At 36.6% G+C, this 25,892-nt stretch overlaps 1 protein-coding gene across 11 annotated transcripts in view; it reads right to left on the minus strand.

Moving 5' to 3' along the window:
• TASP1 (taspase 1) overlaps window positions 1-25,892 on the minus strand; it is a 318,727-nt gene that overhangs the window by 226,203 nt on the left and 66,632 nt on the right. For all 11 annotated transcript variants that reach the window (XR_004957029.1, XR_004957028.1, XR_004957030.1 and 8 more), the window contains 2 exons: window positions 18,869-18,989; window positions 13,636-13,720 (listed from right to left, as the gene is read on the minus strand). Coding sequence is in view for 8 of the 11 variants with exons in the window: in XM_036244396.1 (XP_036100289.1) it covers window positions 13,636-13,720; window positions 18,869-18,989 (206 nt within the window). In the remaining 3 variants the exon portion in view is untranslated. The remainder of the gene's footprint in view (window positions 1-13,635; window positions 13,721-18,868; window positions 18,990-25,892) is intronic.

A 25,892-nucleotide genomic window follows, 5' to 3' on the forward strand; every position in this document is an offset into this window, starting at 1 on the left:
CAAATAAGGTAAACCCATTGACTGTCCCAGCTAATTGCCTGGAATTTCCAGGCCACAGCATAAGGAGGTTAATTTAGTCTAGCAGTCTTTCTGACTTGGGCATCCAAAGAAGCCAACCAAGATAGCCAAAGTTCAGAGGGCAAAGTACCAGAGATGAGACAGCTGCAGAGAGAAGGGACTCCAGAGATCTGCAGAGTCCCCTTCTAGCCTTCGGGTAACTAGAGATCAGTGTGTGTATAAAAGGAAATTACTCAGAGCAAAGAATAATGTAGAAGTTTTAGAGAAACAATCCCCAAGTTCACACAAAGCCAAAAACAGTTCCTGGTTCCACCAGTCAAAGTTTTAAAACCTCACTCTAGGTGCATCTGTTATAGTACTTAGAAGGGTTTGGCCTGGATAGCAAAGCAAAATTCGCTCAAGGCTAAATACTTCCCTAGTCGCATGTAACAAAGTATAAAGCAAGACCTGAAGAGATGAAACTGCCTCTCAATAAATTAACCACATCCTAGAATAAAGTTCAAGAATATGTATTAAAATACAAAAATATCCAGCACCAAATAAGGTAAAACTCACAATATCTGAAACCCAATAAAAAATTACCAAGCATGAAACTGTAATCTATAATGAGAGAAATCATTCAATTGAAAACAACCCAAAAATAGTAAAGATGATAGAATTAAGAAACAAAGATATTAAAACAATTATAACTCTACTCATATATTCAAGAAGCTGCAGGAAAGATTAAACATGTTAAAGATATATGGAAGACGGTGTTTTTAGAAATGCAAATCAATCTCTGGAAGATAAAAAGAACTACAATGTCACAAATAAAAAATAAATTGGATAGGATTAACATGTGATTAGATATTGCAGAAAAATAACTACTAAAATTGAAAACAGCAATGAAAACTATTCAAAATGACACAAAGAGAAAAATGATGGAAAAAGTAAACAAATTATCAGTGATCTGTAAGACAACCACAAGATGTCGAATAGAACTGAAATCCTAAACAATAGATGGGAAGCCCTGGCCGGTTTCACTCAGTGGTTAGAGTGTCGGCCTGAGGTCCAGAGAGACCCAGGTTTGGTTCCTGCTAAGGGCACATACCTCGGTTGCAGTTTGTCCCCGGCCCTGGTTGGTCATGTGGGTGGCAGCCACTCAATGTGTCCCTTTCACGTCGATGTTTCTCTTTCTCTCTCTCTTACTCTCTCTCCCTCCAACTCTATTTGAATAAAAAATGGAAAAATGTCCTTGGGTGAGGATTAAAAAGAAGAAAAAAAAAAGAATAGAAGGGAATTATCAGCAAAAATATCTGAAGGCGTGACAGCCAAAAATTTCCCAAATTTGATATAATATATATCCTTGTGTATCCAAAAAGCAAAACAGCCCACTATCTCTCATAATCATAGATTCAAAAATCATTTACAAATGATTAGCAAATTTGATCCAACAATATAGTAAAAGGATAATACATTATGACCAAGCAGAATTTATCCTAAGAAGGTAATTGTTGCCAACAGCCAAATATTAACCAAACACTATATTGACCAAGTAAAAAAATTATGAGATCATCTCAATAAGTATAGAAAATCATTTGAAAAAGTGCAACATCCATTCCTATTCAAAACTCTCAGCACATTAAGCAAAAAAAGGGGACTTCCTCAGATATACTTCCAGTCAAGATGGAGGTATAGGTAAACATAATTATACAACCACACCAAAATTACAACTAAACTATAGAACAACCATCATTCAGACACACCTGACACCTAGCTAAATGGAAGTCTTACAAGGAGGGAATTAATGAAGCCACATGGAGACTAGTAAGGAGGATGGAGATGCGATACCAGCTGGTCCCACACTCACGTGTGGCAGATAAAAATCAGGAAGCATATCTCAGCTTCAAAGATACCCCCTGAGGAGTGAGAGGTCCCAGCCCACACCTGGCCCCCCAGCCCAGGGTTTCAGTGCCAGGAAGAAAAGTCCCCCAAACTTCTGGCTATAAAATCCAGTGGGGATTGTGGCTCAGTGAGACAAAGGCCTTCTAGATCCCATACAGTTCCTCTTAAAGGGCCAATGCATAGACTTACTCTGATTCACTCCCTCTGAGCTCCAGTACTGGGACAGCAGCTCAAAAGGCACCAGGGACATATGGGGAGGAACTGAATTATCTGGCATCAGGATGACAGCTAGAGGGGTAGCTTTCTGCTAAACAAAAGTGCTGTCAGAGGCCACGGTTCCTTTTCTGAGCCCTCCCCCAGCAAAGCTGGAAGGTGGGCACCACGTCTGAGTGTCCAACAATCTGCCTATCGTTTGCCCCACCCTGGTGATTCCCTGAAACCCCACCCCACCAAATTTGCAGAACTACCCAAGCTGTTTTCAGTGGTTTTTCCATACAAATGAATGGCCTGTCCTGGCTCACACTTAAGACTTTCCTAAAATCTCTCAAACAAGCAGCATCTGGCCTCAGCATGCCCCATATATCTAACTATGAGGCCCCAGGCCTAGCACTAGCAGCAGCCAGTACTGGTTCACAGCTTACCCTCTCCTGGGCACCTCCAAGCCCCACACAAGTAGCAGCCATCTGATAATAGCTTTGTAGCTCAAGTTGGGTAGCCCCAGACAGAACACAGGCGCCAGCTGACCATCGCCTACACCACCTATACCCAGAGCCAGTGCACCTGGCAGACAGCTTCAGACCACATCAAAACACCACCCAACCACCTCCACAGTAACACATCCAAGGAGCAGATTCAGCAGGCAAAAGAGCCCCACTGAAGTAGGTTCTCCTTTGTGGGACAGGACTCTGCACAGATGTTCCTCCATGGTAGTCAGTGGTCAGAGCCAGTATTTTCAGCTGATGGACCTGGTATAGCCCTCCCATTGACATGCCAATAGCACTCAAGGTTCAACTACAACAGGAGGGTGTTCATATCCAACACAGAAAGGTGTGGGAGGGGCACACCCAGAGTGCCCAGCTTGGGTGATGAAGGAGGCTATGCTATTAGATCTTATAAGACATCTACTACATTAGACCACTCTATCAAGCCCAGAGATGTACCAGCTCTACCTAATACATAGAAACAAACCCAGGAAATCTGCCAAATGAGGACACAAAGAAACATGTCCCAAAAGAAAAGAACAAAACAACTGAGAAAGAACAAAACAAAATAGAGACAAGCAATCTAGATGCAGAGCTGAAAACACTGGTTATAAGGATGCACAGCGACCTTTGGGGAAGAGTGATTAAACGTAGAACTTAAGCAGCATAAAAATGGGGATGAAAACCATAAGAAAAATCAGTCCAGATGCATTCCAAAGTGGCAGTGGAGTGAATGGAAGCTACACAGATCACCTCCCAGGACCAAACTGGAATTACAACTAAAATAAAGACAAATCATCAGAAAAAATCAACAGAAAAGCAGCTGGAGATGCATCCATATAACCAAGGACAGAAAAAGAACACTAAATTGAGCCTGGTAGGAACTGTGGCGGCACAAGAGGGCAGGCTGGGAGCCCACAGACAACAGCTGTTTTAGCTGTGATAAGCTCCCTCAGGGTTAAAATCCTAAGCCAGCACCACAGCACAGAGGGCCAGAACAGAGCACTAAATTAGCTACAGCCACTCACCTTGAGCTCCAGCAGAGGGAGGACACACTGGACTGGAACTGTGTGGAGACACTCAGGATTTGGAGGGTACTGGAAGCTTTGTGCTGAATCACTCCCTCATAGGACAGTAACCATCTTACTCAAAGAGCCCCAGAAACCTGGGGAAAAGCAACAGCTCCACGTTCAGAAATTTAACACCACCCAGCAAGTACAGAGAAAAGCAAACTGAGGCTCATTGACAGCCAACAAGCATCTGCCCCACCTCCTGAAAATTCTCCTACCCCAAACACCTAAGGAAGTGTTTCACTCAGTTGAGGGCTACAACCCAAGGCTTATCAAGGAACTGAGACTAAAAGCCTCCAGGCAAAGAGCTACAGGATAACTGAATCTTTCCTAGGCTTGCAAATATACCCAGGAAAGTAAGACTTGACTTGACAGTGGTGTTTAACATGGGTCCTCCCACACTCATTCAAACCCAGTAGAGGGAGCCACAACCAGCAGAATAGTAACACCAACAGGAAAAAAATCAGCAGGTTGCAAAACACACAGAGACAGCCAAAATAGTGAAACAAAGAAATCTCAAATGAACGAACAAGATAATTTGACAAAATATAAAAAAAATGAAAGGGAATTGAGCAAGATATCAGATGATGACTTCAGAGTAATAATCATGAGAAAGCTCAATAGCATAAGTAAAGACACAGAAGCATTGAAAACCGACCAGTTGCAAATGAAGAATAACATAGCAGAAATAAAGAACACATCGGAAGGAATAACCAGCAGAGTACAGGAGGTCAAGGACCAGATCAGTGAATTAGAAGACAGGGTAGAAAAAACCGTCCAATCAGAAAACAAAAAAAAAAATTAAAAACAGGAAGACAGCTTAAGAGAACTGTAACAACATCCACATCATAGGAGTTCCAGAAGAAGAAGAAAATGACCAAGGGTTAGAGAATATATCTGAAGAAACAGAAAACTACCCTAACTTGGTGAAGAAAAAAGGCATTCAATTCCATGAAGCACAGAGAACCCCAAGTTAAGACGAACCCAAACAGGCCCACACCAACACACACAATAATTAAAATGCCAAATAATTAAAGACAAAGAGAGAATGCAAAAAGCAACAACAGAAAAGCAACAGATTACCTACAAGAGAACCCCCATACAGCTATTAGCTGACTTCTCATCAGACACACTACAGGCCAGAGGGAATGGCATGAAGTAATCAAGATAATAAAAAACAAGGATCTGAATCCAACACTATTCTATCAAGCAAGGCTATCATTCAAAATAGAAGGTGAAATATAGAGCTTCCCAGACAAAAAAAAAAGCTAAGGGAATATGTCAGCACCAAACCAGCACTGCAAGAATTGTTCAAAGGACTGCTGTAATTAGTAGAAGACATAGGAAGAAAAATAAAACCACAATAAACAAAAATGGCAATAAAAAAGTTCATATTAATAATAACCTTAAATGTAAACAAATTAAATGCTCCAATCAAAACACACAGAGTAGCTGGTTGGATAAGAAAGCATGACTAATATATATGTTTTTTACAAGAGACCCAACTCACAAAAAAAAAAAAAGACTCCTACAGGTTGAAAGTGAAGGGATAAAAACAAATCATCCAAGCAAACAAAAAAAGAAAAAGAACTGGGGTAGCAATACTAATATCCAATAATATAAACTTCAAAATGAAGGCCATAACTAGACACAAAGAAAGCCACTACATAATACTGAAAGCATCTATCCAACAGAAAATAAAACCTTGGTAAACATATATGCACCCAATATAGGAGCTACAACATATATTTTAAAATGTTGGGAGGACTTCAAAGGAGAAATCGACAGCAATACAATCATAGCAGGGGACTTCAACACCGTGCTGACATCACTGGATAGATCTTCTCAACAAAAAATTAACAAGGATACAGAGACTCTAAATGAATCACTAGACCAAATGGATTTAATAGATATCTACAGAGAATTACACCCCAAAACTGCAGAATTCACATTCTTCTCAAGTACACATGGGACATTCTCAAAGATAGATCATATATTAGGACACAAACTAAGTCTCTACAAGTTCAAGAACATTGAAATCATATCAAGCATCTTCTCAGATCACAATGGCATGAAACTAGAAATCAATTGCAACACGAACATGCAAAGACATTTGAACACATGGAGGATAAATAACATGTCATTAAACAATAAAAGAGTTATCAAGAAGATCAAGGATGAAATAAAAAACTTCCTGGAAACCAATGAAAATGAACACATAACAACACAAAATCTATGGGACTCAGCAAAAGCAGTCCTGAGAGGGAAGTTCATAGCACTACAGGCCTTCCTCAAGAAAAAAGAAAAATTTCTAATTGACTATCTAACATCACAAATTAAAGAACTGGAAAGCAAACACAAAGAAAAACCCAGAACAAGTAGAAGAAGAGAAATAGTAAAGACCAGAGCAGAAATAAATGACATAGACTAAAAAAAAAAACAATTCAAAAGATCAATGAAACAAATTGCCGGTTCTTTGAAAAGATAAACAAGATCGATAGACCCTCAGCTAGACTCACCAAGAAACAAAGATAGAGGAACCAAATAAACAAAATCAGAAATGAAAAAGGTAAAGTAACAACTGACACCACAGAAATACAAAGGATCATTAATTAATACTATAAACATTTATATGCCAACAAATTGGACAATCTAGGTGAAATGAACAAATTTCTCAAAATATATAGTCTCCCAATATTGAACCGGGAAGAGATAGAAAACTTGAACAGACCAATAAAAACTAAGGAAACCGAAAATGTAATCAAGCCTCTCTGATCCCAACAAACAAAAGACCAGGCCTGGACAACTACACGAGAAGTTTTACTGTACATTCAAAGAAGAACTAACACCCATTCTCCTCAAACTATTTCAAAAAATTCAAGAAGGAAGACTTCCAAACTCGTTTCATGAGGCCAGCATCATTCTAATTCCAAAACTAGATAAAGACACTACAAAGAAAGAAAACTACAGGCCAATATCCCTGATGAACAAAGATGCCAAAATCCTTAACAAAATATTAGAAATTGGATCCAGTAATACATTAAATAAATTATTCACCATGACCAAGTGGGATTCATCCCAGGGATGCAAGGCTGGTACAATATTCACAAATCAATAAATGTGATACAACACACAAACAAAATGAGAAATAAAAACCATATGTTCATATCAATAGATGCTGAAATAGCATTAGACGAAATCCAGCACCCATTTCTGATAAAAATGCTCAACAATGTGGGAATAAAGGGATCGTATCTCGACATAATAAAGGCCACATATGAAAAACCTACAGCCAATATTATAGTCAATGGGCAGAAACAAAAAGCATTTCCCTTAAGAACAGGAACAAGACAGGGATGCCCACTTTCACCACTTTTATTTAACATAATATTGAAATTCTTAGCCACAGCAATTAGACAAGAAGAAAAAATAAAATGGATCCAATTGGAAAGAAGGAAATGAAACTGTCATTATTTGTAGATGACATGGTATTGTACATAGAAAACCCTAAAGACTCCATCAACAATCTATCAGATTTAATAAACAAATTTGGCACGTTAACAGGATAGAAAATGAACATCAAAAATCAACAGCATTCTTATAAACCTATAATGAACTCACAGAAAGAGAAACTAAAAATACAATCCCATTTATTATCGCAGCAAATAAATTGAGATATCTAGGAATAAACTTAACCAAAGAAGTAAAAGACCTATTTGCAGAAAACTACAAGACATTGAAAAAGAAGTAGAGGAAGATATAAAAATGTGGAAGCATATACCTTATTCATGGATTGGAAGAATTAAAGTCATTAACATGTCCATACTAGCCCTGGCCAGGTTTTCTCAGCAGTTAGAGCGTCAACCTGCATACCAGAGTCCCGGGTTCAGTTCCCACTAGGGGCACATACCTTGGTTGCTGTTTGTCTCTGGCCCCAGTTGGAATTGTGTAAGTGGCAACCACTCAATGTGTCTCTCTCACATCTATGTTTCTCTCTCTCTCTCTTCCTCCCTCTCTCCCTACCGCTCTATCTGAAGATAAATGCAGAAATGTCCTAGGGTGAGGATAAAAATTTTAAAAAATAAATAAAATGTCCATACTACCCAAAGCAATCTATAGATTCAATGCAATCCCCATTAAAACACCAACAACATATTTCACAGAACTAGAACAAATACTTCAAAAGTTCACATGGAACCAAAAAAAACCCCGAATAGACACAGCAATCTAGAAAAAGAAGGACAAAGTAAGTGGGATCACAATAACGGGTATCAGGTTACACTACAAAGGCACTGTAATCAAAATAGCCTGGTACTAGCACAAGAACAGACATATACATCAATGGAACAGAACAGAGAACCCCAAAATTGACCCAAGGCATTATGCTCAATTAATATTTGACAAATCAGATAAGGAGTTAATTTCCAAATATACAGAGAGTATTCATACAACTCAACAAAAGAAAGACAAGTAACCCAATTAAAAAACAGGCAGCCCGGCCAATGGGAGCATCGACCCATGCACCAAGAGTTAGTCAGTTCGATTTCTAGTCAGGGCACATGACCAGGTTGTGGGTCAAATCCCCAGTTTGGGGCATGCAAGAGGCAGCCAATAGATATGCTCTCGCATCGATGTTTCTATCTCTCTCTCCCTCTCCCTCTCCCTTCCTCTCTCTCTAAAATCAATGAAGAAAAAAAAATTTTTTTAATGGGCCAAGGACCTAAATAGACACCTCTCCAAACAGGACATAGAAAGGGCCAAGAAACATTAAAAAAATGCTCAACATCACTAATCATCAGAGAGATGCAAATGAAAACAACTATGAGGTATCACCTCACGCCTGTTAGAATGGCTGCCATCAACAAATTATCAAACAACAAGTGCTGGCAAGGGTTTGGAGAAAAGGGGACTCTAGTACAGGACTAGTGGGAGTGCAGACTGGTGTAGCTACTATGCAAAACACTATGGTGTTACCTCAAAAAATTAAAAATTGAACTGCCATTTGACCCAGTGATCCCACTTCTAGGAATATATCCTAAGAAGCCTGAAACACCAATCAGAAAGAATATATGTACCCCTATGTTCATAGCAGCACTATTTGCAAATGCTAAGATCTGGAAACAGCCCAAATGTCTATCAATAGATGTGTGGATAAAAAAGCTGTGGTACATTAACACAATGGAATACTATGCAGCTGTAAGAAAGAAAGATCTCTTATCCTTTGAGATGACATGAAGGGACCTGGCAAACATTATGCTAAGCAAAATAAGCCAATCAGAGAAAAACAAATACCACATGATCTCACTTATTTGTGGAATATAATGAACAAGGTGGGCTGATGAACAAAACAGACCCAGATGTATAGAAAGGAATACAGTTCACACTGACAAACTTCAGAGGAGGGGGGCAGGTGGGAGGGATGAGATAAAACAAAGAACTTACATGCATGTATGTATAACCAATGAATATAGACAACAATGTTTGGGTGGGGGGTAGGGAGGAGGGTATCTGGGGGGAAAAAAACATCTGTAACAAAACTTAATTAATATTTTTTTAAAAAAGAAAAGAAAAACCAGTCATAAATGCAGGATATACTAATTGCAATGAAGAATAATTTACAGGGAATCAACAGTAGAGTAGATGAAGTGACAATCAAATCTGTGATCTAGAATATCAGAACACAAAAAACACCCAATCACAACAGCAAAAAGAGAAAGAATCCAAAAAAATGAAGACAGTGTAAGGAGCCTCGGAACAACTTCAAGCCTGTCAACATTTGCATCATTGGGGTGCCAGGAGGAGAGACACAGAGAGCTAGACATTAAAAACCTATTTGAAAAAGTAATGACTGAAAACTCCCCTAACCTGGTGAAGGAAATAGATATACAAGTACAGGAAGTGCAGAGCCCCAAACAAGATGAACCCAAAGAGGTCCACACCAAGACACATCATAATTAAAATGCAAAAGGTTAAAGACAGCTTGGCCGGTTTGGCTCAGTGGGTAGAGTGTCAGCCCGCAGTTAGAGAGAGATCGGGTTCGGTTCCTGCCAAGGGCACATACCTCAGTTGCAGTTTGTCCCTGGCCCCAGTTGGGGTTGTGTGGGTGGCAACCATTTGATGTGTCTCTCTCACATCGATGTTTCTCTCTCTCTCTCTTCCTCCTTCTCTCCCTCCCACTCTGTCTGAAGATAAATGCAAAAATGTCCTCGCGTGAGGATAAAAAACAAAACAAAACAAAAGGTTAAAGACAAACTGGGAATCTTAAAAGCAGCAAGAGAAATGAAATTAGTTATCTACAAAGGAACTCCCAGAAGACTGTCAGCTGATTTCTCAACAGAAACTTTGCAGGTCAGAAGGGATTGGCAAGAAATATTTAAAGTGATGAAAAGCATGGACCTATAACCAAGATTACTCTACCCAGCAAAGCTATCATTTAGAATTAAAGGACAGCCCTGGCCAGTTTTGCTCAATGGTTAGAGCATTGGCCCGTAGACCACTGAGTCACGGGTTCAATTCTGGCCAAGGGCACCTCAGTTGCAATTCATCCCCGACCCTGGTTGGGGTTGTGCATGAGGCAGCCATTTGATGTGTCCCTTTCACGTGGATGTTTCTCTCTCTATCTCTCTCTCTTCCTCTCTCCCTCTCTCCCACTCTGAATAAAAATGGAAAAATGTCCTTGGGTGAGGATAAACACACACACACACACACACACACACACACACACACACACACACATATATATGATCAAAGGACATATAAAGAGCTTCCTAGACAAAGAAAAGCTAAATGAGTTCATCACCACCAAACCAGTATTACATGAAATGTTAAAGGTTCTTCTTTTAGAAGAAGAAAAAATAGATTAAAAGTATGAACAATAAAATGGCAATAAATACATATCTATCAACAAATGAATCTAAAAAAAGCAAAGAAGCAGAACAGAAAAAAAAAAAAAGAAGAAGGGGACTTTTTCAACATGAAAAAGAGCATCTATAGCAACCGTGATACTTAAGAGTAAAAGACAAAATATTACTTCCCTAAGATCACAAATAAGGCAAGGAGGTCCTAGCCAGTGTAATAAAGAAAAAGAAATTAATTAAAGGAATCCAGATTGGAACAGAAGTAAAACTAGATCCCCAGAAGACATGAACAATCCACACAGAAAATTTTACAGAATCTATAAAAGTGGTAGTAGAACACAGGAATTCAGCATATTCCTAGGATAGAATATCAATATAATAAAATCACATTTCTATATATTGGCAATAAATAATTAAAAATTAACATTTTTTAAATATGCAAGTTGTCATAGCATCAAAACCAATGAAATACGTAAGTATAAATTGGATAAAAGCTGAGAAAGACCTGTACACTGAAAACTATAAAACACTGTCCAGAGAGGTTAAAGAAATTTTAATAAATGAATATGTTGCAATCCTGATAAAAACTCCAGCAGCTATATACAGAAATTGACAGGCTAATTCTAAAACTCACATGGAAATGTAAAATGCCTAAAATAGTCAGAACAACTTGAAAATAAAGTACAAAGCTGAAGAACAGTCTACATGGGAAAATCAGAGAGCTAATTCCAAACAAGTGCAGCATCACTATATGACATCATTTTAATGGAAAAAATTGCAATCACTTTGATATAGAGTGATATATTTTATGTTTGCAAAATATAAAAATATTACACGTCCCCTTTAATAACTGCCTCATCTTGTTCCTTTCTCTTTCCCAAAGGTAATCACAGTGAGTTTGGTAACCTTCTTTCCAGACCTTTTTTTTTTCATATATGTACACATATATGTAGCCTTAGAAAATTATAATATTACATGTGATGTTATACTATGAAGGAACATATGAGAATAATAAAACCTTCAATTCAGGACAACTATTATCTAAGGGTAGGGGCAGAGATGGGGTCAGGGTAAGGGTGTAGGACAAACAGGGAAGAATAAGGATGTCATTAGAAAGGGTTTAGCCTAGTCAGCTTCAAGTCTTTTGGTAATGTTTTATATCCTAACCTGGGTGGTAGAAAACAGGTATTCGTCACATTATTTTGTAATTTTTCAACATAAGTTAAAATGAACATATTCAGCAACTTAGAGATCTATCCATGTTACTATATATAAGTGTTTCTTTCATGCTGCAGAATATTTAATAGTCTGACTAGAAAATAGCTTACTTAGCCATTTATGGACACATAGGTTGTGGACAGTTCTATAAACATACAACATTGCTATAGCCTTCTTTTACTGTATAAGCCTTCCCGTGTACATGTAAGGTGTTCTGTCTTAAGATGTAATTGCTGGAGCACACAGCATATGCATTTTCAATTTTTTACATTAATAAAGAATGTCTTGCAATTAGCTGTATCAATTTATGTTCCCATCACTAGTAAAACAAAAAACCCATTTTTCCACACCTTCAACAATACTGGATATTAGTCTTTGTTAATTTTGCTACTTTAAATAAGGTGAAAATATCACTTCATTTTAATTTCCAATTCCTTGATTAATATTATGATTGAGTACCTTTCCTTATACTTATATGCTATCAATATTTTCTTTTCTATAAATAGTCTATTTGTATCCTTTATTAATTTTTAGAATTTTGGTTGTCTTTTTCTTATTGGTATTTTATACTTCTTAAACACTGCTGAAATTATTAAACACATAATAGAGATGATCTTAATAAATCATATTTGCTTCCCTTGACCCTTGCTTCATTGAAAACAAATAATAAAAGATAATATTTCTTTGAAAAATCTTTATAATCCACCTTTTTAGTATCATAATTAAACACTTAAGAAGTATATGATTAAAAGAATACCTTTAATTTCTTTAGGTAAAAGGTTTCAAAATTTTTCAAAACTGTATTAATTTCTTTTCTACGACTTCAGATTATAACAGTGAAGCCCTGCTGGTCTTGGTCAGTGGTTAAGCATCGACCGCTGCACTAAGAGGTCGCTGTTTCAATTCCCAGTCAGGGCACATGCCCAGGTTGTGGGCCAAATCCCCAGTGGGGGGCATGCAGGAGTAGGCCAATCGATGTTCCTATCTCCCTCCCCTCTCCCTTCCTCTCTCTCTAAAATCAATAAAGAAAAAAAAAATTATAACAGTCAAATGAAGTTATTCCTATAGTACTACTGTCATAACATTCAACACAGAACATTAATGTAACCTTCACTGCCAGGTATGCTGAACACATACTAAGTATAAGATGATATTGAGGCATATTTGTTAATAATGTTAAGCATGCTACCAGGACGGTTGTTATGTTTTACAAACAGACAAATTTGCAGAACTATTTGAGGGTAAAATAGGATATTGAGGGTTTGCTTTAAAATACTAGAATAAAAAAGAGATGCATGAAATAAATGAAGAGAAAAAATACTGTTAATTTTTGGAGCTGGATGACAGGTTCATCAGGGCTTTTTACGATATTTTCTCTACTTCTATAACTATTTGAAAATTTCAAAGTGTTTTTAATGAAAACTGTATGTTAATACTGGAGAAAAGATGTGATCATATTAATCTTAGCATAATAATGTATTTCTGCAGAACAGAAAAATTAAGTACTTTTATTTTAGGAACTCCTCGAGATTAAAAATTAGTTTAGACTATGGACTAGAATGTACAAGATACTTTAAATTTTTCACATAAAAAGAATGCAGTTGAGTACTTAGTAACAGCAAAAACATCCTTATAATCAACTACAAAACCAAAACTTAACTCTGATCTCTTTTCTGCTTTAATCCATAACATTCTATTCCATCCAGAGTTCTATCAAGTGTACAAAGTGTTCCAAGATCACAGAACAAAGTGTCTTCAACTCAAAGGCAAGCTACTGCTGGTGTATAACCAATAGCATCAACCTTCTGTAGATAAAAATAGCCTTCAAACACTGCATGCACCAAAGACCAAAGACCCAGGGAAAGTCAGGCAGAACAAAGTGGTTACCAGGGAGGAATTCGGCCAGCCGAGAGCTTGCCCTTTTGCCCTTCACACAAGAGTCTGTTCGCAACTGAGACTGGGTTCTTGATTCCTATAAGATAAAATTGGCAGAAAATGAAGTAAAAAAAGAAAATGTCTTCAAGTCTTCCACTCAGTTTTGTAGCAATTTCAATCAAAACAACTTTTAAATATCTTGGAAAACTCTTATTTTATATACTAATAAAAACCCTTAATTATCATGAATGATACAGAACAAACAATAAATACATGAATACCTAGTAAATGCAAGAAAAGAACAAATATAAAACATACCTTTTCATGTTTTGTCATATGCTACAGCAGCAAAGACTGAATTTGAAATAACACATTTTTAAATTAGGTTCCTTTTAAATAGATTTCAGAGTAACAGACTAGAAAAATGAAATGAAAATGTGGCATCTACAATCAAAACCATGGATTTCCTCTAAACACGACTACAAATAGCTTCAAATTTACGTTGGGGAGAAAAATTAATGGCCAAATATTCTAAATCTCACCTGCAAGAAGGACTGAATATAGAGGAGGTCCTGTGAATTAGGTTAGGGTAGGGAGACAAGACCAAGTATATACAAGATTGTAACCTAAAGTATGGTTCAGATTGCTTCCAGGAGGGAAAACAGAATGTGAAAAGTGAAAAATGGGTGCTTATCTGGGAGGAATAATAGGGCAGTATGAGTGCGAAAAACTTTATCAGGATGACAATAACAATGATGAGAATGACAGAAGACAGTGATAATCACTTAATACCTAGTATGTGCCAGGTCCAGCATAATTCCTTAAATATAATCAGATTATTTAATTGATCCCTTCGCTCTAGCACATAAATACACTTATGAGCCCTATCTCATTACTGAGGAAACATTTGTACAGAGGGCTCAGTCACCTGTCCAAGATCACAGTGCTGAGATTTTAAGAAAGGCAGCTCATGCAGAGACTATGCCCTTAACCACTAACCTATGGATGCCTCTCAGGACACTACTAATGCAAAAAAAAAAAAAAAAAAAAATCAGCATTGGGATATAAAGAGGCTATAATTCAAATTAGGACCACCAGATTGACATAAAATAAAACTGACTATTTAGCTTAATATGAAAAACTGTCACACACAAAAATATGAAATACCAAAGGACAGAAAGGTTTAAAATATAATTTCCTTCCTTAAAAACAAAAATGTATATACATATCTGGATAAATTATTCAATATTGAATATTGTAGACATTAATAATTGTCAACTTATAAACTCAAATCTATTAATTCAAAATTTCAAAAGCATTTATATAATGTATGACAAGCCAACTCAAATTCATAGGGAAGAGTAAACTGGAAAAAAATTAAGAGGTATTCACCCAATGAGATACTATTTTTATTAAAATCTATTCTAATTAAAGGAGTGTGGTTTGAGTACAAAATAGACAAATATGTCAACTGATTAACATACAGACACGTGAATTTGGATGTTTAATACATGATATAAACAGTATTTCAAATGAGTAGGACAAGAATAGAAAAGATATGAGAAGTAGAAAGAACACAGAGTGCTGAAAGTCAGACTATTTTATAACTGTACCAGCTATCAATTATTTGATTCTCGGTTATAAATTCACCCTTTGTTGCCTGATCTATAAAAATAGAAAAGGGCCCTTTAAATGTTTCCTTTGCCAGCTGGCACACTGATATACTTTGTCAGTAGAGGGCACTGGAGACACATTGCAGGAGGAAAGGGTGGCTTGCTATCCAGGCTCCTGGAGAACACCATTTTTTTCTCCACTATTTGGTCCACATGGTAGTTTCTAGCGCTAAGTGACTGCAGGGTGCTGTTTTCTCCAGCATTTGGCCACCACATGTTTTCCCCAGCTCCTGATTCAGGCCACAGCAGCATAGCTGACAGCCTCAGAAAGAAAAGAACTGTCTCCAGCTCAAGTCACTGATCCCTACATCTCCTCTGCCCCAGAGGCACACATGACAAAATGCCCCATCTGGTTGATTATCTAATGGGCCAAAAGCCCAATTATTAGAGGTTTAATTCCCATGGCTTCCTGACTTCTGTGTGCCTACCTACCAGGCTAAACTCACCTGAGACCCCCCCCCCCAAGACTGTTCCTCTTCTCTCAGTGACTATGGCCTGGGTACCCCAGCAACTTCTCCACCTGACAGTGGGCTGCAACCATACTTTCTACAACTAGGTCTAAACCCCCTTCCAAGTTTATCCCTACTTGGGTATTCTCCATCTGCCCTAGAATACACTTTGAGTTTTCTTTCCATCTTTATACAGCTACTTTCCTATCACTGTGTAATAATTCTTTATATTAAACTTCTCCTGTTTAAACTCTGTGTGGTTTCTATCTCCTAGTTGGACTCAGACTGATAGATACAGTGACCTTGGGCAAATTACTAAATCTCTCTTGCGTATATTTCCTCATCCGTAAAATAGAGGGGGGAAAGGTATTGATTGACCTCATGTTTTTGTGAGAACTAAATGATTTAATATATATAAACTACTGAAGAAAAATGCATAGTAGGTAACAGTTATACAATAAATGGTCATTATCATTACTGTTGTTATACAATAAATTATGTAGAAACAATTTGTTGGTCATTTCAGAAAAATAAACAATGCATTCAAGAGTTAAATAAAAATTAGAAGAAAATATAGGTGACCATACTTATAATTATGAGAGAGAGAAACCTTAAGAAATGCAAAATGCAAAAGCCACAAAAGAGAAAGTAATTAAGTTTGACAAATAAGAATTTTAAATTCCAATATGATAAAGCTCCTTATAAATAGTTTTAAAAGGCAAGCCAACAAGAGGTTTTTTGTTTTTTTTTAATCCTCACCCGAGGACATTTTTCCATTTTTTGTTCAGATAGAGCGGGAGGAAGAGAGAGGAAGAGAGAGAGGAGAGAAACATCGATGTGAAGGGACACATCGAGTGGCTGCCACCCGCACGACCAACCAGGGCCGGGGACAAACTGCAACTGAGGTACGTGCCCTTAGCGGGAACCGAACCCGGGTCTCTCTATACCGCAGGCCGACGCTCCAACCGCTGAGCCAAACCGGCCAGGGCCAACAAGAGATTTAAACAGTTCATAGAAAAATGTTAATGGCCTTTAAACATATGAAACTTCACTAAATACCAATAGAATATTTTATAATAAAAGAAACTAAAATAAAAACTAATTGAAATATCCTTTCTTACCTATCATGCAAATCAGAAAGGATACAGAATGTTGGAACAAATGAATGATCAAATAGACCTACGTGACACGTATAACATGCACCCAACTGCAAAATATATACTCTTTTGAAGTTCACATGGAACATTTGTCAAAACACCATAATCTGGGCCATAAAGCAAGTCTCAAAAAGCTTTAAGGGCTTGGAATCTTACAGCATATATTCTCTGACCACAGTGAAATTAAAATAGAAATCAATAATGAAAGCTAATTAAAAAGTCTTTAGGCAAATAAATTTGAACACTCATATGAGAAAGACAAATTCCTTGAAAAACACATACGAGAAAAAGAAAATACAGTCTTATAACTATTAAAGAAACTGGATCCCCTTTTTTTTTAACTTCCCAAAGAAACTCCATACTAATTTAGAATAACTAATGAATTCCTCCAAATAATTAAAAAGAAATCATTCCAATCATACACAAACTCTTTCAAAGATCAGAGAGGAAAAAAAACCTTAGCTCATTCTATGAGACCAGCCATACATACCATGATTCAAAACCTGAAAAGATTATAAGAAATATTAAAACCTATCTATTATGTGAACACAGATGTCAAAAATCTTGAATATCAGCATTAATATTAAAAAATAAAAACTTATGACCAAGAAGGTTTTTGTGCCAAGAAAGGAACATAAATTTTATCGCATTTAACAAAATAAAGGAGAAAAATTCAAAAACACTTAATGATATTCAATACCCCATTTATAATAAAAACTATCAGCAAACTAATATTAGAAGGAAACTTCTTCAATAAGATAAAGAGCATCTATGAAAATCCTACAACTAGCAGCATACAGAATGGTGAAATATTTAATGTTCTGTCTTTAAAATCAGAAAAAAGCAAGCATGTACTCTATTATCCTTATATTCAACATTGCCTTGGATGTCATAGCCAGTAATAATAATCCAAGAGAGAAATAAAGAATTTAAACAGTGGAAAGAAAAAAGCAAAACTGCCATGATTCACAGGTAACATAACAGAAATTCCAAGGGAATTTATTTTTTTAACTCTAATACGCACTTGGAAACCAGAAAATTCATGTGACTCACTTTACTGGGATATTCACTTTATAGAGGTGGTCTGGAACAGAACCTAAAACATTTCCAAGGTATGCCTATATGTCATTTGAATTTTTTAACAATAAAATATATTATTTCAAATAATTATACAATTATAATTTCAAATAATTATAAAATTTATAGAATATGCTAAAACATTTTAAATGTCTATAATCTCTTGAGGGGATGGAAGAGAATGATCACAATCTCTTGAGGGGATGGAGGAGCATAATCAAACACTAACAAAAACAATCTTGCCCCGCCAGTGTGGCTCAGTGAATTGAGCATCATCCCATGGACTAAGAGGTCCCGGTTCAATTCCCAATCAGGGCACATGCCTTAGGCACAATATAGGGCATGCAGGAGGCAGCTTATCTATGTTTCTCTCTCAGATCAATGTTTCTAACTCTCTCTCCCTTTCTCTCTCTCTAAAAAAACCAATAAAAATGCCCTGGCCGGTTTTGCTCAGTGGTCAGAACATCGGCCCATGGACCAATGAGTAGTGGGTTCAATTCTAGTCAAGGGCACATACCTCGGTTGCAATTTGTGCGGGCCCTGGTTGGGGTTGTGCGGGAGGCAGTCACTAGATGTGTCCCTTTTGCGTCGATGTTTCTCTCTCTCTCTCTCCCCCTCTCCCCCCCCCCCCAACTCTATCTGAACAAAAGTGGAAAAGTGTCCTTGGGTAAGGATAAAAAAAAAAATCAATAAAAACACATTTCAAAGACTATTCATAGCTAAAATTTCATATTTTAAATTCAGTAAAATTTTTTAAAAAAGTTTGTTTTCAATGCTATTCCAAGCAAGAATGGTGGAAAAAACTTGACTAAGTTTTTAGGTGGCATAGAATAGTAATATTCATAGTTTTTTTAAAGAACAGAGATAGTGTGTTATAGTGTCCACATACCACTCAGTGCTCCAACAGCTCCGAAATTTAAGGATTTTCCATCCATTATGCTGGCATCACACTCAATTTCACCCAAGAGATTTAGATTAGATCCCATTCCTGCATTTGTAAACGGAGAATCCTAAAAGATAAAAACAAAAATTAAAATACCTTTAGTCTTAAGGTAGATTTGATGCCAATCCTTCATAAACTGTTCCATAAACTACAAAGTGAAAGAACACTTCCCAATTCATTATATGATAGCAACATTACTGTGATTACAAAACAAAACAAAGACAATGTGAGGAATGAAAACTACAGACCAATATACCTTATGGATATTGACACCAAAGATCCTTAAGGAAATACCAGCAAACCAGATGCAACAAAATATAAAAGGATTATGAAAAAGAGGAATCCCAGGAAAGCAAGTTTGGTTTAATATCTGAAAATCAATGTAATTCACCATGTTAAAGAAGAACCAAAAAACAAGACACCATTATCATTGCAAAACAGACAAAGAAAAGAATTTTTAAAAATCCAATATATGCCCGGGCTGGTGTGGCTCAGTGGTTGAGCATCCACCCATGTATCAAGAGATCGCCAGTTCTATTCCCAGTCAGGGCACATGCCCAGGTTGTGGGCCAAACACCCAGTGAGGGGCGTACAAGAGGTAGCCAATCAATGTTCTCTCTCATTGATGTTTCTGTTTCTCTCTTCCTCTCTCCCTTCCTCTCTCCCTTCCTCTCTCTCTCTCTAATCAATAAAGAAAAAAAAATTTTTTTTAAGAAAAAATCCAACATCCTTTCATGAAAAAAAAAAATTTTCAACAAAACAGAAGTAAAAGGGAGCTTCCTTAATATGATAAAGGGCATCTACAAAAAGTCCAGTGCTAACAGCAATATTAATAGTGAAAGACTGAATGCTTTCCCCTAAGATCAGAAACAAGCTAGTAACACAATGTCAACTCTCATCACTTCTATTCAGCATTATACTGGATATTCTGGACAGGACAAATAGGTAAGAAAAAAATAATAATAAAGAGTATCTACATTGGAAAAGAAGAAGTAAAGTTATCTCTATTTGAAGATAACATGCTCTTTTATACAAAAAATTCTCAGGACTCCACTAGAAAAGTTTTAGAACTTATAAACAAGTTCAATGGGGTTACAAGATACAAGATCGATATGCGAAACTCAATTGTATTTCTACACACTAGCAATGAAATATCCAAACATAAAATTAAGAACACAATTTCACTTATAATAACAGCAAAAAGAATATTTACGAATAAATTTTAACAAAAGAAGTGTAAGACTTGTACACTAAAAACTACAAAATTTAAAGACCTGCCCTGGGGAGTGGCTCAGTGGGTTGGAGCATTGTCCAGTGCACCAAAACTTTACGGGTTCGATTCAGGTCAGGGTACATACTAAGGTTGCGGGTTCAATCCCCAGTCAGGGTGCATATGGAAGGCAACCAATTTATGCTTCTCTCTCACACTGATGGTTCTCTCTCTCTTTCTCCCTTCCTCTCTCTCTCTAAAAATCAATAAAAATATATCCTCGAGTGAGGATTAACAAAATAAATTAAAGACCTACACAAATGTTAGGAGAGCCATGCACATAGATGAGAAGGCTTAATATCAGGCTTTTTTTTTTAATTGATTTTAGAGAGAGAGAAAGGGAGGGGGGGAGAGAGAGAGAGAGAGAGAGAGAAACAATGATGAGAGAACATCGACTGGCTGCCTCCTGAATGCCATCCACTGGGGATTTGGCCCACAACCTGGGCATGTGCCCTGACTGGGAATCAAACCAATGACCTCTTGGTGCATGGGTCGATGCTCAACTACTAAGCCACAGGCTTAATATATTTATTATATTAATATATAATATTAATATTATATTAGGCTGGGCAAGGCTTAATATATTTAAGATGTTGCCCTGGCTGGTTTGGCTCAGGGGTTAGAGCGATGGCCAAGGACGGCCCACAGACCAATGAGTGTCAGGTTTGATTCCGGTGACAGGCACGTACCTTGGTTGCAGTTCATCCCTGGCTCTGGTCGGGGTCATGCGGGAGGCAGCCAGTCGATGTGTCTCTTTCACATTGATGTTTCTCTTTTTCTCTCTCTCTCTCTCCTCCTCCCTCCCACTCTATCTGAAGATAGACAGAAAAATATCCTCAGGTGAGGAATAAAAAAAAAGATGCAACAGTGCCCAAATAGATCTGAATCAAAAAAAAAAAAAATCCCTTATCAAATTCTAGCAGCCGTTTTTAGGGTTTTTTTTTTACAAAAATTGACAAACTAATCGTAAAATCACATGGAAATATAAGGAATTCCAAACAGGCAAAACAATCTTGAGAAGAAAAACAAAACTGGAGGGCTCACACACCTCTAGGTTTTAAAATTTACTACGTAACTATAGTAATCAAGACAGTGTGATACAAACATATCACTAAGGATAAACAGATGAATCAATACGCCCTGACTGGTTTGGCTCAGCAGTTAGAGCATCAGCCCGCAGACTAAAGAGCCAAGGGTTCTATTCCAGTCAAAAGCATGTATCTCAAGGGCACATTTCTCTCCTGCGATTTGGGAACCCTCCCTCCTACTCTACCTAAAGATAAATGGAAAAATATACTCAGGTGAGGATTTAAAAAAATAAAAAACAGATCAATGCAATAGCACTGAAAGTCCAGATATAAGCCTCCCATTTATGGTCAATTCAATAATTCAATAAAGAATAGTCTTTTCCATAAATGGTTTGGGGACAATTAGCTATCCATATGCAAGAGTATGAAGTTAGACTATCCCACACCATATACAAAAATTAACTCAAAGGGATCAAAGACCTAAATGTAAGAGCTAAAACTATAAAATCCTTCAAAGAAAACAAAAGGGCAAATGTTATATAGTGCCAAAAGCACAAGCGACAAGGAAAAAATTAAGTAAATTGGACTCCATCAAAATTAACAGCTTTGTGTTTCCAAGTACACCATAAAAGAAGGTAGAAAGAAAAAAACCACACACACACACAGCATGAGAAAAAAGCTCCAAATCATATATCTCATATTTGCCTCCAGAATACATAAAAAAAAATTCCTACAACTCTAAAATAAAAAGATAACAGAATTTTTAAATGGGCAAAAGATGTAAATAAACATTTCTCCAAAGAAGCTATGTAAATAGCCAATAAGCACATAAAAAGATATTCAAAAACATTAGTCATCAGTGAAAGGCAAATCAAAACCACAATAAAATACTACTTCACACCCACAGTTCCATTTACAATAACATCAAAAAGAATCGGAGAGACAGATGTGTTGGCAAGGATATGAAGAAATTAGAACCCTCATACATTGCTGATGGGAATGTAAAATGGTATAGCCACTTTAGAAAACATCTGGAAATGCCTCAAAAAGTTGAACAGTTACCATTTGAACCACCAATTCTATTTCTAGCTTACATACATCCAAGAGTAATGAATTGTCTACACAAAACCTGCACATGAATAGACACACGCATGACACATGGACTCAGACAACAGTGTGGTGATGGCCAGAGGAAAGGGGGCTGCGGCCAGGTGGAGGTGGGCAAAGGGGCCTGGGGATGGGAACATCTGTAACAGTGTCAACAACAAAAATAAAGTTAAAAAAATAAATTTAAATTTAAAAAACACACTATCTTGTTTTTCTAATATAATAGATAAAGTTTTTAAAAATATATATCACTAGTCTTGGTATATATATCATCATACATGATCTCCGGCAAAAGAATATGTGAAAAAGCTAATAATATAAAATTTTACAATAAAAATATCATGGGGACAAAGTCCCAAGTGTCTCTATTTTTTGAAAAGAGGAGGGCAAGGGAAAGAGACTAGATTGACACTTCTTAGAGAGTTATTCCATAGACAAAGAACATACTCCAAAATAACTGAGAGCCATAGACCATGAACAACTCTACTCACAGTTTAGAAATCTAAGTCAATCCAGAAAATTAACTGTTCTAAGGTTAATACCAAAATTAACTAGGAAATCAGGGCAATTTGGACCAACCTAAAGATCACCAAATGCCCCAAATCATCTATAAATGTCCCCAGTTTCATAGATTTCTGTCAAATCCAAGAAAAACTGACAATATTAAAACCTAACTAATATGCAAAGAGGTCAAGGATTTGAGACCAGGGCTTTTGTCCTAATGCAATTAGTTAGACAATTTAATTGTCCACAGAATTTTAAAAATAAGACAACAGGATAGAAGATGCATAAGGGCTGCATAATTAAATAGAAAATGAATGATACAGATGATCAATATTTTCAGCACTCAAAAGAAAATAGCCCAGTATCAGATGGAGAAGTTAACAGCAGGCTTGCTGAAAGATGTTCAACAGCAGCAAAAACTAGCCAGGAGGCTAGAAAATTCCAGTTGGTGGAAATGATGTGAGCGTATAAGCAAAGGGAACATGTCAGAGCCACAGAAGGCACACTCAGCAAAAGGGACTAGTGGGAGCCAAATATGGAGACTTCCCTGTGCCACTCATCAGACCCTAGAGTTAATTGGGAAAACAGTGAGATGCCAATCAAGCTTTCTGTATAAGAGAAAGACAAGATGAAGTATATTGGTTAAGGAAACATAAACTGACATTCATATATTGTATAAAAAAGAAGAGGAGCCCTGGCCGGTTTGGCTCAGCGGTTGGAGCATCGGCCTGCAGACCAGGGAGTCCCGGGTTCGGTTCCCGTTAGGGACGCATACAAAAAAAAAGAAGGGGAAGAGACTTGGTATGGAATGATAGCAGTGAGAATAGAAAAGATGGAGAGGAAAAAATAAGAACTTTCAAATGTCAGAGACAGATAAAATCGTCAGTAAGAAAAGGCACTTCATAAGATGGAGGGAAGAGTGTGCGTGATTAGGCATAATAATTTTGAATGAGGTCTTCCATGTGAGTATTTCTAGCTAAATCAGTTCCAAATTTTGGGAGAGAGATTACAACTAAAAAAAAATCATGGCTTAAAAACAGATAAAGACTAAATTCTTGCCCGGATTATTTCAAATTTTGAAAAATATAAAAATCCAGATCAGAAGTCTCAATAGCATATAACAGGGATTGTAAGCAAAGTAAATTACCACTATATTACAAAGGATTTTTTAACTCTATATAACCTCCCTTGCCTAATCATGTATATCTTCAAAGTATATGATAAAAAAGCTGAAATGTGAGAGAAATGTAAAGCATCTATATTTAGTAATTCCCTAAATACACATATAAGATCACACTATATATACTATCTCAACAATCTTTGAAATAGGATATATCAGCTAGTCAGCTGTACAAAATTAAATTCAACATACTATCCAAATCGAAGTCACAAACTGAACAAAGTTATTCTGAAAATGGCTCTTCCATGATGGTTTAAATTTGACATTTATAAAATACATAAGAAAAAAGTATGTAAGAAAATTGAAAGAATCTTAAAAGCAATTTTTTTCAAAAATATTTCTCCTACTTCAAAATATATTTATAACTTCAAGGTATGCCTACTAACTTCTGCTTCTGACAACAAAGGCATAATAGGGATCGAAACTGTTCTCCTAACAAGAAAATCAGACAAAATATATGAGACAGACATCATTCAACTACAAGCACAGGATTCTGATCTTGAGAAGAGACACAAATCAGGCACCGCAACTTAATTCCTAGAGACACTTTCCAGGCCATAGCACAGGAAAGAGGAACCCAAAAAATGAGCCAGTGTCCTTCTAGAGTTGAGGAGATAATTACGAGTTCAAGGAGGCCAGGATGGCTAGAATATGCAGTACAAGATACAAAGACAAAACTACATGGTGAGAGCTCCAGTCTTTAAACAAAGTACTTGTAAGGAAACTACCAAGGCCAAAAAAGGAACCCCTGAAAAACTTCAGTGAGGTGAACTATTTCTGGAGCTCACACAGAGGTGAGAATAATGGTCCTATAAGCCAGAGTTAGGACATCAGGAAAAGTCTTAAGAGGTAGTAATGCCTCAAGAATTGGGCCAAATTAGCTCCAGAAAGAAGGCTACTCTAGACCTTCACTAACAAGGTTTTAAAGCAAGCTTCAAAATGATTGGAAAGATTTAAACTAACAACAGTGTCCCAGAACAAAGTCCTACAATATTTGAAGAAATATTACAATGTCCAACTCCCAAAAATATAAGAATCACTACATTTAGTATAAAACCAAAGATAATCAGACATGTAAATAATCAGAAAAATATAGCCATAACCAGAATGATCAAACAATGAAAACAGACCCAGAAATGACACAGACAGAATTAGCAAACAATTATGTTAGCTAACGATGTTAAACTAGTTTCCATATGAACATATTCTATATATTTAAGTAAGTATAAGTAAAATTAAGGATAAGGAAGGGAAAAAAGAAAGGTATTTTTAAAAAATAAACTGTACTTCTAGAAATGAAAAATATAATAATCTAAGATGAAAAACACTTTGGAACAAAAAAGATTTTTACATTAGGTAAAAACTAAGAAAATCTGAATGAAGTATGGACTATATTTAATAATAATGTATCAATATAGCTTCATTAATTATGAAAAATGTACATACTGATGTAAAATGTTAATAGGGGAAATTGGGTGTTGGATATATGGGAATTCTCTGTACTATCTTCTCAATTTTTCTATAAATCTAAAACTGTTCTAAATTTAAAAGTTTATTAAAAAAAAAAACAAGCCACAGACTAGGAGAAAAATTTAACAAAACATAAAGGTAAAGGACTTGTATCCAGAAAAAATATATATATATATGCATATAAAAGTGGGTTGTCTTGTTGTTCTTTTTAATGTTTTTATTGTTTTTTTGTTGTTGTTGTTGTTTCATTTTAGAAAGAGAAAGAGGAAGGGAGAGAGGAAGAGAAACATTGATGAGAGAGAACTATTGATTGGCTGCCTCCTGCATGACCCCCTCTGGGAGGATCAAGCCGACAACCCAGGCATGTGCCGTGACCAGGAATAGAACTGGCAACCTCTTGGTACATGGGAT

Source organism: Molossus molossus, unplaced genomic scaffold (genome assembly GCF_014108415.1).
Source record: "Molossus molossus isolate mMolMol1 unplaced genomic scaffold, mMolMol1.p scaffold_m16_p_6, whole genome shotgun sequence".
Classification (NCBI taxonomy): domain Eukaryota; kingdom Metazoa; phylum Chordata; class Mammalia; order Chiroptera; family Molossidae; genus Molossus; species Molossus molossus.